At 47.9% G+C, this 17,392-nt stretch overlaps 1 protein-coding gene across 2 annotated transcripts in view; it reads left to right on the top strand.

Moving 5' to 3' along the window:
- Positions 1-7,991: 7,991 nt before the first annotated feature.
- Positions 7,992-17,392, top strand: part of ASAP1 (ArfGAP with SH3 domain, ankyrin repeat and PH domain 1) — a 310,634-nt gene continuing 301,233 nt past the window's right edge. For both annotated transcript variants that reach the window (XM_042973136.1, XM_042973135.1), the window contains exon 1: positions 7,992-8,077. In XM_042973136.1, the coding sequence (XP_042829070.1) occupies positions 8,019-8,077 (59 nt within the window). In that variant the 5' untranslated portion in view covers positions 7,992-8,018. The remainder of the gene's footprint in view (positions 8,078-17,392) is intronic.

Here is a 17,392-nt window from a genome sequence, read left to right as displayed (position 1 = left end):
GACAGTCTGCTGCCACCATTTTCTAGAAGTGACGTTTATGGGGGCGACTGAGTGTCTCAAGTCGGTTAAGCATCTGACATCGGCTTAGGTCATGATCTCAAGGTTTGTGAGTTCAAGCCTTGCATCTGTTGTCAGCACAGAGCCTGCTTCGGATCCTCTGTCTCTCTGTCTCTCTGCCCATTCCCCGCTGGTTCTATCTCAAAATAAATAAAAATAAACTTAAAAAAAAAAAAAGGAAGTGAAGTTTATTGTCCCAAGTCACACAGCAATTAGGTGGGAGCACCTGTGCTGGAACAGAAGTCTTCCTGCTCCTGAGTCTGTCTTCTCTCCCCTGCTTGAAGTCCCCCCCAGTGCTGGGCTGCCCGCAGCGCCCTGCCCCTACACAGCGTGCAGGGGTGCAGCCATCCAGACGGCTCCGTGCTCCACAGGCTCCCTGAGAGTAAACACACGGTTGTTTGAAAGGACCTCGATCGCACTCTTAAGACAGCTGGTAGCACAACAAAACCCCAGCACCCACACATTCCACCCTTGCTGTTCTTCCCGGGGGACCCTGAAGGCAGTGTGTCCTTTGGTTTAGGCACAGGCTGAGGTCAGCCTGCTTTTGCCAGGGTGGGGAGTGGGTCATGTGGCAAGTGAGTGAGCCTAGCGGGCCGCCCAGTGCTTCCAAGGGGACTTAGTGGTTCTCTCCTTGGCTCACTGAAGCTGTGTGTCTGGTGTTCATTTATTTTCAGATTGACAGAGTTTTCAGGATGCAACTTTTTAAACTGGTGAGGATTGTTACTTATTGTGATGTGTAGGCTCCCGTGGCACCCAGTACTTTGCCTTTCTCTCATCACACCTGGGGTTATTTGATTACTATGTCATTCAGGGGCTCTAAGCAGAGACCATGGCTGTTGCTAACCGTCATTATCTCCTTGACATTTAGCGTAACACCTGTTTTTTCAGTAAATGAGTAGATGAGTGGATGGATGCATTTCTCCAACGGATGGGTGTCATTACAGGAAGCTCTGGCCAGTGGGAAAGAGTATCCGGTAGGCACCTAATAACATGTGTGAGGCAGGTGCTGTGACATTGCGTGAGACTGCTGAGGAGTGGTCATAGCGTCTCTTGTTTCTGTCCCTGTCCCACCCGCCCCCGACTGGACGGTGAGCCCAGCCAGCCCCGACTTGGCCTCCTCACTTACATAGGATGTAAGATCCCTGGTCAGAGTCATCATGAATTTATAATCCCACAAGACAGTGATTCTATCTAGTCTTTTGGATCGTGGGTCCTTCACTGACCTCTTCTTTGGAGAGGAGAGACCCAAGCCATCTCTGATTGTTGTCTTAGCCAGCAAGTGAGGCAGAGGGAGGGCATCCTGGCTAAGGTTCGTAGGTGTTAGCACCTCAGTCTTTCTTGGCTTTCTTGGGGGTGGACTTCCATAGAGTCTCATCTGCTTCCTTCTATATCATACTTGATTGGATAGTCCTGGGCAGAGAGAGTCATTAGGAGCGGTCCATCCCAACCACTTGCTGGCAGGCAATGGGAGGACAGATGAAGAGAAACAGCAAAGAGTCCAGAGTTACATGGCATTGGTATGGAATGCCCATGGCCGACTCAAGATGACCTCAGCATTCACCAGTTCACTGTTCAACAATCGCTGGAGAAGAGGTTTGACTTACCCATTTTAAACAATCAGGAAATGATAATGGGGTATAGTCAGTCTCAATTTATACGGTTTCTGTAGCATAGTGAGGAAAACCCTGAGCTTTTGAGGTCAAGCCATTACAGGTTTGAATCCCGAATCGGCCACCTCCAAGTAGCTGTGTGACCACATGTTACCTAACTTCTGTGAGCCTCAGTTTTCTTATCTGTAAAATGCAGACAATCTCAGTTCCTTGCAGGATTAGGGTGAGGATTGAGTGAGGGGCCAACGTGCTGTGCCGGGAGGGGTCTGGCGCGTAGAAAGTGCCCAGTAGGGGTCACTGTTGCTGCTATTACCTGCTGTGAGAGTTCAAGATGGCTGGATTGTTGAGGAAGGCTCTTGGAAGAGGGAATTTCAACTGGGACTGGACAAATTGGGCTTCCAATAGATAAGAGGAAGATTGACATAAATAATATGTATTCAGGCTATTTTCTCTAGCTCCTTGATTTTCTAACTTACAACTTCCACAGACCAGGAAAGACTCACATCAGTAAATAGGCAAAGTGTTTGCCATGATGTTATGGGAAAAAAAGACATTGTCCCAGCTGTAGCCAGCTGCGGATGACTCAAAGTTCATCATATCCTCTCTAAAAGGATACACATCCCAACATCCGTGAAGTCGCTTCTGTTGAACAAAACTCAACACCGATTTGGGGCCTGGCCGTAAAGAGGGGTTTATGTACCAAGTGACACGCGGGAATCGCTGTCCCGAATGACATACCGTAAGTTACAGGATAGAATTTCAATAGAAGAAGCAGAAACACGGGTGGATAAAAGACGTGATGCTCGCTGGCGATGAATTCTGGTTCACGCTCTCAATCTCCCGTCACTGGTGGCCGCGGGAAATGAGAGGTCGTAAAGAAGGGCATGGGGTTGGTACCACACGTTCGCTTACTCCGACGTGTATGTATTGAGCGCCTGTTTACAGGTGCTGTGTGTCTCCTCCTTGTATCTTCGAGCCCACCCCGGAAGGCACTGCAGGCCCGTGCGGATTTCCCTGTAAGGCTTCCTACCCTTCAGCCTCAGGTCGCACCCTGGCTGTGCGGGGCCAAGAGGTGGGAGTCGTGCCGCAATGCTCCAGTTCCCCTACCCCAGCATGGTGGTCTTGTGCCGTGTTCTCCACCTGTGTCACAGGGGCCCCCGTGGGACTGAGCTCCAGGTGCCTGAGCGGGAACCGGCATAGCTTTGGACAAGTTCCTTAACCTCTGAGTTTCACCTTCTTGTAGGCTGGCCGTCAGGGTCAAGTGAGACCGTAACGTCACTACCACCACTGTTCGTTCCCATTTATGCATCAGATGCTGGGAACTGAGCATTTTGCTCAGTGCTTTAACTGCATTTCCTCACTGATTCTCATGGCGACTGTATGACATAGGGACTTTAATGACCCCGATTTTATTTTATTTATTTATTTTTTTAATTTTTTTTTTTAAACGTTTATTTATTTTTGAGACAGAGAGAGACAGAGCATGAACAGGGGAGGGTCAGAGAGAGAGGGAGACACAGAATCTGAAACAGGCTCCAGGCTCTGAGCTGTCAGCACAGAGCCTGACGCAGGGCTCGAACTCACGGACCGCGAGATCATGACCTGAGCCGAAGTCGGACGCTTAACCAACTGAGCCACCCAGGCGCCCCAATGACCCCGATTTTAAAAGGAAACCATCGGGGCACCTGGGTGGCTCAGTCAGTCAGTCAAGCGTCCGACTTCAGCTCAGGTCACTATCTCACCCGCGTTGGGTTCTGTGCTGCCAGTACGGAGCCCACTTGGGATTCTCTCTCTCCCTCTCTCTCTCTGCCCCTCCCCTCCTCAAACATAAATAAATAAACATTTTAAAATAAATAAATAAATAAGTAAATAAGTAAATAAGTAAAAGAAAACTGTAGTGTGAGAAGTTAACTCTTCAAAGAGCCATATTCTGAATTCTAACACATGCAGTTGAGGGTCAACTTTTAACAATAAGCGAGGCTGTTACAGTATAGCATCCAGCAAAGAAGCTGCTGCTATTTATTATTATTATTATTATTATTAGCAAATGCCTAGCAAATACTAGGCTCTGTCTATTCATTGAATTATAAAATAATGAATAAATGAATGTGTATTGCTTGACATCATGAACTCTCTTTTGCCCTCGGCTCTGACTTCAGGCAGTAAGAACAGTCTCGGGCACGTAGTAGGTGCAAAAGCAGATAGTTGTTGAATGACTGATGGAATGAACGAATGCAAAGGGGAATTTTTAAAAATTACTGGTAGTTCCCTGGTTCCAAGGAAATCGTTAGTTGAAAGGCATTGTTTCATTCTTACAAAAACCAATCCCAGAAAGGAAATAGCCTTAAAGTGCCAACAGTATTTATCTCTCGGTGTTAGGATGACACCAGATTTTAGTTCTGTGCCTTAGTATTTTTCGTGATGGACCTGGGTTACTTTTACCAATAGAAAACATCTCTGTTTGAGAAGCAAACGAAACAGCCTCAGAACGTAAACAGGTCTAAAAGCCGCGTGGGCGAGATACTGACCTACACGCAGCTGCTAACCTGCCCTGAGTGGTTTCCAAGTGGGGGCAGCAGGATGTCAGCTGACTTGGGGGCCACACCTCACACAGCTCGGTCACACGCCATCTCTCTGGAGTTTCACACCAGCCTAGCGACGTAGGCTGTGTGCGGACTAGTGGCCTCGTGTCACAAACAAGGGGCCTGAGAGCCACAGAGGCTCACTGACCAGGATGAGGCTCTGCTCGGGTAGAGCTGGACTGGAATTTGGGGAGATTGGACTTGAAGCCCAGTGGCCACCTGCTATAGCCCAGCAGCCTCTCCTGAAGACCCATCGAAGGACATGGGACAAGAGTGGAGGTGGGTCGGTGGACCGAGGGCTCACATGGTCCGTCTTTGAGCATCTGTGAGACCCTTTTGGGGGAGAGAAGCCTGGCTTGGACTTTTTGAGTCCGAAAACCTGGGTTGGAATCCCAGTTCTGCCACACACTGTTGGACACATCATTTCACATCTCGGAGCCTCAACTTTCTCACCTGTAAAGGTGGCCCAGTGCTGTCTACCTTCCAGGATTATTGTGAGGGTCACATTGGCACCAAGTAGGTGTTCTGTAAGGAGGTATTCTTTGCCGCCGCCTCTGCTGTCCATGTGCATGGCCTTCATTTTTTCCAACCCGTGTTGAGACTTGACAGCGTCCATAAATTAGCGTTTCCGTTTGTATTAGTCGGTTTAAAAAAACCCCAGCAACTCAGAACTGCAGCGACTTGCTTGACAACAGATCTTCGTATTCAAGCTCATGGCTCTCTGACTTGTCTGATCTAGGCCGGGCTCAGCTTGCTCCGGGTAGCCTTCTGGTTGGGTTCAGATCTGCTCTGCGTGTTATCAGTCTGGGGTCCAGACTGAGAGGTAGTAGCTAACGGCGTCTAGGGAGACGTAGTCCTCCCACGGCACATCACAGGGGTGTAGGAGGGATGGACCTGGGACCACACACTGCCTGCCACTCGCATCCATCCACATGCCATTGCTTAAATAAGGCCGTGGTCCAGTCCAGGGTCCAGTGGGGAGGAGGAATGAACACCACCGGCCCTAGTGGGAAGTGGTACAAAGTCACGTGACCAAGGGCACAAATGTGTAACAGATTCAGGGTGGGAATGAAGAAGTAGGAGCAGTGACTCAGTCTGTACAGTGTTGCAGCCTCCACACTCGGGGGTGGGCGGGGGGGAGCGAGGAAAGCAAAGGAACAGCAGGTTGAGGACCGGGCTGGGAGGGGCACTGACGGCTCATGCAAGTAACAGGGCCTGAGTCGTGTGCAGGTTGGGACTGGGAGGGAAGTAGTCCACGAAGGTCTCCGATTTGGAGGAAAAGCATGTTATTTCCTCTTACTCGTATACCACTCTGTTTTGGGAACTATAGCTTTCGTAGTAGGTTTTGAAATCGGGAAACAGGAGTCCTCCAACATTGCCCTTCTTTTTAAGGATCACTTTGGCTTTCCCGAACACATGGCATTTCGGGTAAGACTGGCAATCCTCCATCCAATTTAAATGTCTAATTCAAGGTTCGGGAAGATTCAGTCAATCATTATTGGCATTTTAGCTTGAAGGAAGTGGCTTGATCATGTATTCCACAAATATCTATTAATATTGTGGTGAGCACTGTGTAATTGGTGCTGGGGACACATCGATGAGGAAATCCTAACACACTCTTTTTTTTCTTTTTTTTTCATTCTTTTAAAATGTTTATTTATTTTTCTTTTTTTAAATTTATTTGTTTATATGAAATTTATTGCCAAATTGGCTTCCATACAATGTTTATTTATTTTTGAGAGAGAGACAGAGTGTGAGCGGGCAGGTAGAGAGAGAGAGGGAGACACAGAATCCGAAGCAGGCTCCAGGCTCTGAGCTGTCAGCCCAGAGCCCGACGCGGGGCTTGAACCCACGAACCGTGAGATTACGACCCATGCCGAAGTCGGACGCTTAACCGGCTGAGCCACCCAGGCGTCCCCCCGCCCCCGCCAACACACTCTTTATGCTCATATGGCTTATAATTGAATCCAATCAACAGATGTTAGTATTCACACTAATGAATGCATAATTATGAATGAAAACTGAAATACATTCCATGATCTAATCTGGGGGAGCAAGAAGAATTTCCCTGCAGAAGTAAGGTTTCAGGAAGTACAGGAGTTAACTAGGCAGAGATGCTAAGTGAGGAAGCCTTGCCGGCAGAGGGAGTAGCATGAGCAAAAGACCTGAAACAGAAGGACCTGGGCACGTCCCAGAATCTGAAAGAAGATTTCTCTATAGCAGTGAGTTTGAGTGGACAAGATGAGGCCAGAGACACGGACGAGAGGGAGCCCATGTTACATGATTTCGGTTTTATCCTAAAGCACTAAGGAACCATTGAAGAATGTTAAGCTGGGGTGGAGAGCTGGGGGGTGATGTAATCAGACTGGGGTTTTAAATTTTTCATTCTGCTCCTCAGTCAATCATAAGGCATAGAGCTTATTTGGATCTGGATTTTAAAAAACAGTTGTTTAAAAAAACCATTTTGACATTTATGGGACTATTAGAAATCTGAAAATTGGGTATTTGGTGAGGACAAGGAATTAAATAATTTTTTTTAGGTGTGGCAATGGTATTTCAATGATATTTGTGTAAAAGCCCTGGTCTTGCAGATGCATGCTGTTCTATTTGTGACTGAAATGGTGAGATTATTTGCTTGGAAGTAATAGCGTGGGGAGAGGAAGGATTGGTTGTGAGTTGATGGCGGTCGGGGCTGGGTGGTAGGTGCACGGCTGTTCAGGATATTCTCTGTTTTTGTGTCTACAAAATTCTCTACGGTAAAAGGTTAAAAAAAAAACCCGTGGAGATGATTCTCGCTTCAGTGTGGGGGGGACCAGATTGCAGGGGGAGAAGTGGGGATGAGAGGAGACCAGGAAGGAGGCAGTTGTAGGCACCCAGGTGGGAATGGTGGAGGCTTGGTCCCGGGCTGTGTTGTGAGGATGGGGAGAGAGAGAAAGAGAGAGAGAGAGAGAGAGAGAGAGAGAGAGAGACAGACCGAGAGATCTTTAGGAAGAGATCTTTAGGAAGTAAATGAGACAGGACTGGGGATGGATTAGGAAGACGGTGGGTCAAGAGTGTCCCCAGGTCCTGGCCCCAATGGAGGTGCCACTCTGAGCTAGGGATCCCTGGAGAAGGACCCAGCAGGTGTCTTGGCTCATCTTGTTTTCACTCCCTACCTCTATTTCTCCTCCATTCTGCAAATATTGAAGCTGTTCCCTTACGTAACACCTTTTATCCCAGACTTCCTGTGCTCTGTGCACTCAGCAATTAAGCTTTGGTATGCATGCATTAATTAAAATCCTCTCTCAGGTTCAGAGGGGCTGTCCTGAAATATGTATATTCATATGGCTGTACCTCCTCCCTGGGCTGGTTCCCTGGGCTGGGGGAACACCTCCACGTTCCCCGTGGGCACAGAGCTGCTTGGGTCTGTCTGTCGCACCTGTGAGCACGCTCTGATTTCATGTTTAGAGAAATTAATGACTTGTAAATTGCTCTCCGCTGTAGAACTAGAAATAGAACACACGAAGGCTGCCTGAGCATTCGCACAGATCCAAGAGTGGCGATACCAGCTCCAAAGTGGATCGCCGAAACCGTGGTTTGCTGGCTCTTTTCCTTCCTGTTCCTGGACGGCCACTCGGTGGTGTAGGAACATTCCTAACGAGGATGCCAGCCTCCAAATGAAATCGCGTGTTGGTCTGAGACCATGTCTTCTGCCCGGTCCCGCTGGATGACGCTTGTCCCCTTTTCTCCTGCCTCCATCCAGGTAATTTTCTGATGTGACGGCTGAGACATGAGATCTTCAGCCTCCAGGCTCTCCAGTTTTTCGTCGAGAGATTCGCTATGGAATCGGTGAGTGGCCTCAGCCCATCCTGTCTAGAGCGCACAGCCTGGGAAATGTGGAGGGATTCTTGGGGCGGGGGTTGAAATGCGAAATTTGAGCAAACGGCGGACGAGAATCTGACAGAGACACGGTGGGTGCGAATATTAGTGGCAAACACATGTGTGGCATTTGTAAGGCTTCTCAGAGTGCTTGCTGCCACATCACCTGTGTCCTTTGTGCAGAAGGAAATGTGTCAGGGTGGTGGCACCGGATGAAGTCAGGAATAGTAACAAGGATGACACTTGTCAGGGATGGGTGCTATTTTCAGCCGAGCGACTCTTAGAAACATCGTTCAGTCCACCCAGTAATCCCACCAGGTAGGAATTGCTACATTCATTTTACAGGTAAAGAATGTGCCCAGCTGGATTTGAAGTCAGTTTTTCCTGACTCCGGGTCTCCTGCCTTTTTCTTCTCTGCCATGTTGCCTCTTGGTGGAGGTATGATTTGCCCCATTTTGCAGCTGGAAATACTGAGGCCTGGTATAGGGGCATGTGATGGAGTCCAAGGCATCTGGCCTCAGTGGGTGGAAGTTTGTGTTAAAGGATGATAAAAAATTAGAGTGGGCAAGAAGAGGCAGAGAAGAGTCATAGAGTCTGAGAATCTTAAAGTTGCCAGGGTCACGTGACGCAGGATGGGTCTGCTGTGACTGGTGTTTCCCAGAAACCAGCTTGGTGTGGTGGAAAGAGCCTGGGTGCTGGAGGGAGTGGTGGAATTCTGGCTTTGCCACCAACTTGCTGTGTGACCTCAGGCAAATCACTGACCTTCTCTGTTTCTTTCATCTCTGAAAGGGAAATCATCATATTTATGTTTTATATTTTTGCACGCAGGTTAGACAAAACTAGACAATAACGTGACTTGCGTACAGGAGGCACATATAGAGCGTCGTAATTGTTTCAATTTTTAGGATAAAAATAGTTTTTAAGTATAAGACAAGCAAAAGTGTCCTGAACGGATGAGAGAGACTGGAGGCAGGGAGACCAACCTGAGGGGCTTCAGTGTGACCCCCAACATGAATTGACAAGGAACTGTTCCTACCTTCCAGGGTCAATGAGGCTTTGTATGCTTATGTTCACAGTTTATCTGTTGGGGGGGGAATACACAAAGTCATGTTTCATTGTGTTTTGTTTTTAAGTCAAGAGTCCAACACAAAAGTGATAGTTTTGCAGGGGTCTTTTCAGGTGATATTAATTATAATTGCAAGGATTATTGAGGATTAGGTTTTGCTATGAATCCTGTAAAATCTAAATGAACATTGGCTTAAAGAAGATATTAGGTATATTTCTCCCTTACCTGAAAGTTCAGACACAAGTCGTGCAGGGCTGCTGTGGCAATCTGCGCGACAGCCGGGCATTTGCTCTTTTTTCTCTGCCATGTGGGCCTTCATTCCCAAGTCACCTCATGGTCCATTGTAGCTGCTGCTGCTCAGGACATCATATCTGCCAGCAGGAAGAAGGCAAGAGAAGAAGAAAGGCAGGCTCTCTCCATTTAAGGATGCTTCTGGGTAATGCATCTGCTGCTTCTACTTATATTCTGTTGGCTGGAATTTAGGCTCTGCACAGCTGCAAGGAAGGCTGGGAAATGCGGTCTTCATTCTATGAGACCACGTGCTTGCCAAAATGGAGAGTTGCTCCTTGTACACAAAGAAGAGAACCTTAGAGGACAAACCTTTCTTTGCCAAGCAAAGAGTTACGGAAAGATTGCTTTTAAGAGGAGAGGCTCGGGGGCGCCTGGGTGGCTCAGTCGGTTAAGGGTCTGACTCTTGATTTCGGCTCAGGTCACGATCTCCCGGTTTGTGAGTCCGAGCCCCTCGTCGGGTTCTGCACTGACAGTGCGGAGCCTGCTTGGGATTCTCTGTCTCCCTCTCTCTCTCTGCCCCTCCCCTGCTCACTCACTCACTCACTAAATAAATAAATAAGTAGAAGGAAGGAAGGAAGGAAGGAAGGAAGGAAGGAAGGAAGGAAAGAATGAAGAGTGAAAGAGACAGAGAAAGAAAGAGGAGAGGCTCTGTGGCCAGATTGCTGGTGTTTGAACCCTGGATCCACGGATCCCTGGATCCATAGTTAACGTGACCTTGGGAAAGCCACTTAACCTTTCAGGGCTTCAGTGAAATGATACTTTGTGCATCTTTATAAGGGTGGCTTCCAGCGTTAGAGGAGTTAAGGTAAAGCACTTGGAACAGTGCCTGGAATGTACATAATTGCTGTCAAAGCGTTAGCTCCTGTTGCTTCTGCTGTTAACACTACGGCTTCTGTTACCGCCATTACTCCTCTCCTGTTACCACCACTGCTTTCACAGTCACTGATCCTGCTGCTCCTACTGTCGCAGCCCCCTGTCCTGACTCCCTCTCCTGTTACTTCTGCTGCCCTGGCTGCTGCTGGTACCGTGGCCATCACTACTTCCACGACTTCGAGTATTAGTGCTGTACCTCTGTGGTTGGCCAGGCACCGCACCCACGTTCTAAACACAGCGTGGCAAGTCTCGTTTTCCCAACATGAAGCAAAGAGTCAGCAAGGATAGGTAACTCAGGAGGTGTCCTGCAGCTGGCAGGGGCGCGGCTTACCCCCGGGTGGTGAGGGTAGCGGCGGGAAGGGAGCCTGAGGCCTGCTCCTGAGGTTCTGCGGATGTTCCGTTTCCCCCCCTGGGTGCTGGTGACACAGGTGTAAAAATTCCTTGGATGGCACACCTGTGACACAGGTAATGAAAAAAAAAATTTGTTTTAACGTGATTGTTTATTTTAGAGAGAGAGCAGGGGAGGGACAGAGAAGGACGGAGAGAGAGAATCCCAAGCAGGCTCTGTGCTGTCAGCGCAGAGCCCGATGCAGGGCCTGAACCCACGAACCGTGGGATCGTGACCTGAGCCGAAACCAAGAGTCGGACGCTTAACCGACGGGGCCACCCAGGTGCCCCTGTGACACAAATAATTTTATGTATTTATGTTATACTTCAATAGAAGCACATCGTGGGGCACACAGAGCATGAGCGAAACCCACACCTGCCTGCTTGGCTCTCTTTAAGCTGCTACCTTTGTTTCTTTTTGTTCGTGTGTTGGCTCTTTTGTATGATGTGCGCCTCCACTGCTTATTATCTAGGTGCCAGGGGCCTGGGCCAGAGCGCTTGGGGATACGAAGGAGCAAGCAGCAGGCGTGGCCAGTTCTCGTGGGGCTTTCTGTTCAGAAGCAAAGCAAAGGGCTAAATGCCATACAGATCAACTGCCCCAGGGTCAGGCTCCGCGTGCGACCCCCCTGGGGCCACAGGAGGGCGTGCAAACTAGTCCTGCCACACACAGGGTCTGTGTCTGCTAAGATAACGTAGGTGTCCCCCTCAACCGCCTCCTCCGACAGGCAGGAGAGATCCAGCATCTGGGGGTGAGCCGATCACGTGAGGGCGACATCCGGTAACAGAAAGCTGGTTCCTCCCTTGCCCGTTAACCACCACTGAGAAGGGGTCAGCTCTGCTTTTTCGTGTTTGTCACTCTGACGATTGCTATGCTACACTTGGTGTCCGTGGAGCAGAGGAGAGTCGGAGCTGGGAGTTCAGGAGACAAGAACGGGGATCCCACAGGAGCAGAGATTCTCTACATGCATTGAGGCCTAAGTCCAGCGACCTCATACTTGGTCTGGTGGGTTATTAATGTGAACGCATGTGTGAACGAATGGCTGAAATCGCACCTCGCCACGGTGTTATTGCCACTCCTGGGAAAGCTCAGGTCCGGGGGAGTGAAGAGTAACGTGGTTCCTTTTTCTCACCCCACATACCACCAGGGGAGCAGTTGGAGGCAGAACTGAATTCTGAGGCAGCAGTAGAAATCAGGGTTTTCCTCCGGATGTGGAAAGTAACCAGCCGAAACTTGAGACCCTCCGTTAGGAGGTTTACCAAGCCCCAGAGAAACCTTCGTGACCTCCCCCACCCCCGCCTGCCTTTGCTTCTCCAAAGGGTCAAGGCAGACGCCCCGTTGTTATCATGCTGCCAGCTGTCAACCCAAATTGAATTTCCCTGAGCCTGGTTGATGTCCCTTTTTGGCCACAGGGCAGGGGTCAGGAATGAAGGCTGTGCATGGACGGGAAATGTGTCCCTCGGGCTGAACGCAGAAGCGTTGACCTCTCAACTCTGAGCTGCATTTCTAACATTGTTGGGAGGGTTGGAAAGCCTTACGATTTCTGGATGTAAAAGAAAAAGAAATGTGTTTTGGAAAAAGCGCATTCGAGTTCCACTGTGAAAGCCCTTTCAGTATCATTGAGGCTGCTCACAAGTCACCGGGTTATTGCATGGCATTGGCCATTCCTTGGTTAGATACCTAAAGGGAAGAACGTTTCATCTGGATGACGGTTTGGGAAATCGTGTTTCTGATCTTGATGGTCTCCCTCCCTCTCTTCACCCCCCACCCCGGTTCAAATATATTAAGCAGCTACAGTGTGCCAGGCCCCCTGCTGAATCCCTGGGAAACAGACGAATAAGATCCCCTGCAAAGCCTCCCTGAGCTTCTCATTCATTCACTTAAAAAAAAATTCATTCTGCAATGTTTATTGAGCACCTAATTTGCTCTGGTCTCTTGTCAAGATTAAAGATACAGTTCCTTGGGGCGCCTGGGTGGCGCAGTCGGTTAAGCGTCCGACTTCAGCCAGGTCACGATCTCGCGGTCTGTGAGTTCGAGCCCCGCGTCAGGCTCTGGGCTGATGGCTCGGAGCCTGGAGCCTGTTTCCGATTCTGTGTCTCCCTCTCTCTCTGCCCCTCCCCCGTTCATGCTCTGTCTCTCTCTGTCCCAAAAATAAATAAAAAACGTTGAAAAAAAAAATTAAAAAAAAAAAGATACAGTTCCTTCTCCGACCGCATTTGTACTTTATTAGTTTCTTCACTCACTCACTCAAACACATTGTCAGCACCCTACTACGTGCCAGGGAGTTGGCTCCAGTTCCCAGGACCCCGAGATGAACAAAATACCACTTCTGTCTTGCTAGAGCTGGAAGGCCAGGCAGTGTTGAATTCATCTCTAGGGCTGCTCTAACAACATACTCCAAACTTGGTGATTAAGACAAGAGAAGTTTATTGTGTTGCAAAAAAAAAAAAAAAAAAGAAAAGAAAAAGAAAGAAAGAAATTTATGGACACCGGTCACCTTGGAATAAGGGCCTGCCCTACTCAGGTGTGACCTCATCTTAATTTATGTCTTAATTGCATCTGCAAGGACCGAGTTTTTAAGTAAACTCACATTCATGGATACGGGCTCCAGGACATCAACATTTGGAGGGGGGGTGGGGTACACAATTCAGCCTGTCTCAACTATATACAATGATGCAAAGCCCCTACCAGAGCCTCTGGAGTGAGTGTGATCATCTTCCCCTTCCTTCCTTCACTTTCTCTCTGCATCTAGAAGGTACGCACCCTCGAGGTCAGAGACTGTGGCTCTGAGCGAGCGATTCTGGATTTTGTGCCAGGGAAGTGAAGCGGACATTTTCATGGCGCACTTACAGAGAGAGTCTGGTGTGGTCCGAGTGATGGGCGGGGCTCTTTCCCGCCACTGTCATTTGTTCTTGTTTCTTGGGGTGGTTGATTGAGGGTGTCATGGGGACACCTGCCTTGACCGGAAGGCCTGGCTTGGTGGTTAGAACTGTGGGCTCCTATCCTGGTTCAGCTCTTGCTGGTTTTGTGAACCTGGGTACATTTCTTCACCTTTCTCTGTTTCAGGCAGCCTGTCTGTGCCTCACCCTAGGGGTCTTGTGAGGACCAGGGGGGATCGGATCTATGAAGCATTCACAAGAGCACCTGGCCCATCGTAGCTATTTGGTGCTCATTGATGAGGACTGTGCCAAGGAATATGGCCCATCCAGGAGAGACGGCTTGCCCAGCTCATTCGCACATTCCCCTCGATGGAGACTTGTTCAGTACTTACTAAAAAATTTTTTTTTCATGTTTATTTATGTATTTTGAGAGAGAGAAAGAGCTCAAGTAGGGAAGGGGCAGAGAGAGAAAGAGAAAGAGAAAAAGAGAAAGAGAGAAAGAGAAAATCCCAAGCAGGCTCCACACTGTCAGTGCAGAGCCTGACTCAGGACTCAAACTTACAAGCTGTGAGATCTTGACCTGAGCCGAAATCAAGAGTCAGGAGCTTAACCGACTGAGCCACCCAGGCCCCCCCTTTGGTTCACTATTTAATGCCGCTCACCGTCAGAACATTTCCGCGTAATCTTTCCTAGGGAAAGGCTTTTGGAAATACAGAAAATATCCCCGCCTCCACCCCAGCACGAAGATGTGCATTTAAAATGGTAAACAGTTGTAAACAAGATAAAAGCCTGCCCTACAAGGAGGATTCAACAAATTAGAACAAAATGATAAAAAAAAAAAAAAATTAGGGTAAAATACTGAAAAACAATGTAGTCATTAAAAAAGATTATGATCACTTTTCTAAAGTTATGAAATGTTTGTAATCTAAATGTTACGTTAAAAAAAAAAAAAGTTAAGTTTTAGGGCACCTGGGTGGCTCGGTCCGTTAAGCGTCTGACTCTTGATTTCAGCTCAGGTCATGATCTCTCGGTTTGTGAGTTTGGGCCCCACGTTGGGCTTTGTGCTGACAGCACAGAGCCAGCTGGGTTTCTCTGTCTCCCTCTCTCTCTCCCTCTCCCCTGCTCTGTCTCTCTCTCTGTCTCTCTCAAAATAAATAAACCAACATTAAAAAAATTTTTTTAAAGGAAATAATTATTTTTTAAAAAGTTTCATTTTTTGAGGCAGTGAGTTAATTTCTCTGCGCTTCGGTTTTCTCCTCTGTAAGATGGAGACAGGTCACAGTACCTTCCTGACCTAGGACTGAGGATTAAGCGGGAAAATACACATGAAGCACGTGATGGGCCCCTGGCACGTAGTAGGTGCCCGCCAACTGCTAATTGTTGTCTTTTCTTTATCATTTGGTTTAAATCCTGTGCAAAATGTTCTTAGTAAAATATTTAGAATCAGTAACACAGACAAAACGCACGCATTGTCTCTTTCAGATACTTAGTCAAAGGGGCTGCGTCCTATCGCTCAGCAAATGGGGAGCAGACCCTGTGTCAAGCACTCTTAGCCCACAGTGCGGTAGGTCTCTGTCTAGGGGTGTGATCAGAATCCCTTTCGAGGGCTTTTAAAAGAATACAGATGCTTGGGGATGCCGACTTAATAGATGTGTGATAGACCCCAGGCATCTGCAGTCTTAAAAAAAGTTCCACAGGTGATTTTGATGCTCAGGATTGAGATAAGGCACAACCACTCCCCTCGAGAAGTTTGCAAACCAGATGGGAAGATGGGAACAGCGGGTGCATTAAGAGATACAGCGTGATATGAGGAAGATACAAGTTCTACAGAATGGGGCTCCCAACCCTGGCTCCCCTGCAGAACCCTGTAAAGATAAAGCCCCCCCCCCCCCCCCCCCCGGTGTATGGAATCAGAACCTCCCAGGGTGAAGCCTTTCCAGGAATTCTGATGGTCAGCTCGGTGCAGTGCTGTTGGCGAGGATTCTAAGCGGTAGAATAAGTCAAGGGAACCCAGAGGCTCCCTTTCGCCCTGGGATTGTCACAGAAGCTCCCTCTGTGGAGGTGTGATTCCGGGTCAGGCTTTTGACAATGCCTCTCTGTGTCTCATCTTCGCGTCTCCCTCCCTCTGCCTCTAGCACTCGCCTGTGGCACATTGGGTAGATTGTGAATCAGGGTTCTTCCAAAGACATTGTCTCTAAGCCATGGGGCTGATATGTTTCTTCTCGTTGGTGTTGATAAATGCTTTAACACACACACACACACACGCACGCACACACACACACATAAATGTATTATTTACTTACCTAAAACATTTTTAATTGTGCTGAAATACACATGACCTAAAATTTACCATCTTAATGATTTTTTTAAGTGGTATTAAATATATTCATGTTTTTGGGCAACCATCACCACTATGCATCTCCAGAACTTTGCTCATCTTGCAAAACTGAACCTCTGGCCCCATTAACAATTCCTCACGGCCCCCTTGCTCTAGCCCCTGGCAGCCAACCAGTCTGTTTTCTCTCTTCATGAATTGGACGACTCCAGGTGCCCCATAGAAGGGAAGTCGTATAGCATTGGTCTTTTTGTGACTGGCTTATCTTACCACAGTGTCTTCAAGATTCATCCGTGTCGTAGCACACGTCAGAATTGGCTTCCTTTTCAAGGTTGGCTGATATCCCATCGTTACGGACGTACCCCAGTTTGCTTCTCCATTCTTCCATTGATGGACACGTAGATTGCTTCCATCTTTTGACTGTTGTGAATAATGCAGCTGTAAATAGGTGCACAAATATCACTTCAAGACCCTGCTTTCAGATCTTTTGGGTATATACCCAGAAGTAGAGCTGCTCGATCATATGGTATTTTTATGTTTCTTTTTCTTTTCTTTTCTTTTTTTTTTTTGAGGAACCTCCCTACCGTCTTCCGTAGCGGCTGCACCATTTTAGATTCCCACCAACGGTGCACAAGGATTCCGATTTCTCCACATCCTTGCCTACACTTGTTATTTTCTGTTTTTGTGATACTAGCCATCCTAATGGATTTGCTGGTGAGTGCTTTCCTCAAGGACAAATCACTGTCAGCTTCATATTTCATTTATGTTATGTGGGCCAATTAAGCAATTCCCAAGCATTTATTTATGCTCTAGGCACTGAGTATACACACCTAAATAATACATGCATGATTCTTGCCTTCGAGGCTCTCAGAGTGTATCGGGGGAAATAGATACATGGCAGGTAATTTCTGGCCAATACGGAAGGTATAATACTGTTTCCTTGGGTAGCATATGAAGCCTTGAATATAGTTAAAAATGGTAGGAAATGATGACTGAATTTAGTGGCTTGGTGTAAAACACATGAGGTACATTATTCAAGTGGATTTAGGGGTCTAGATGTTTGGGCTGTTCAGCAGAACTTTCTACAATGATGGATGTTCTGTGTGGTGTCCATTAGCCACATGTGACTGTTGAGCACTTAAAATGTGCTTAGTGCAACTGAGAAATGGAATTTTTAAAGTTTACTTAACCTTTTTTTTTTTAAGTTTATTTATTTTGAGATTGAGAGAGAGAATGCACAAGCATGTGCTCAAGCAGGGAAGGGGCAGAGAGAGAGGGAGAGAGACAATCCCAAGCAGGCTCTGCAATGTCGACACAACGGCCCCCCCCACTCGGGGCTCGGGCTCAGTCTCCATCTCAAGAACCAGGAGATCATGACCAGAGCCAAAATCAAGAGTCGGACGCTTAACGGACTGAGCCAGCCAGGTGCCCCCAAAGTTTAATTAGTCTTAATGAA

Source organism: Panthera tigris, chromosome F2, assembly GCF_018350195.1.
Source record: "Panthera tigris isolate Pti1 chromosome F2, P.tigris_Pti1_mat1.1, whole genome shotgun sequence".
In the NCBI taxonomy this organism is placed as follows: Eukaryota; Metazoa; Chordata; class Mammalia; order Carnivora; family Felidae; genus Panthera; species Panthera tigris.
Note: the sequence above shows the minus strand (reverse complement) of the source record. Positions and strands in the feature narration are given on the sequence as shown.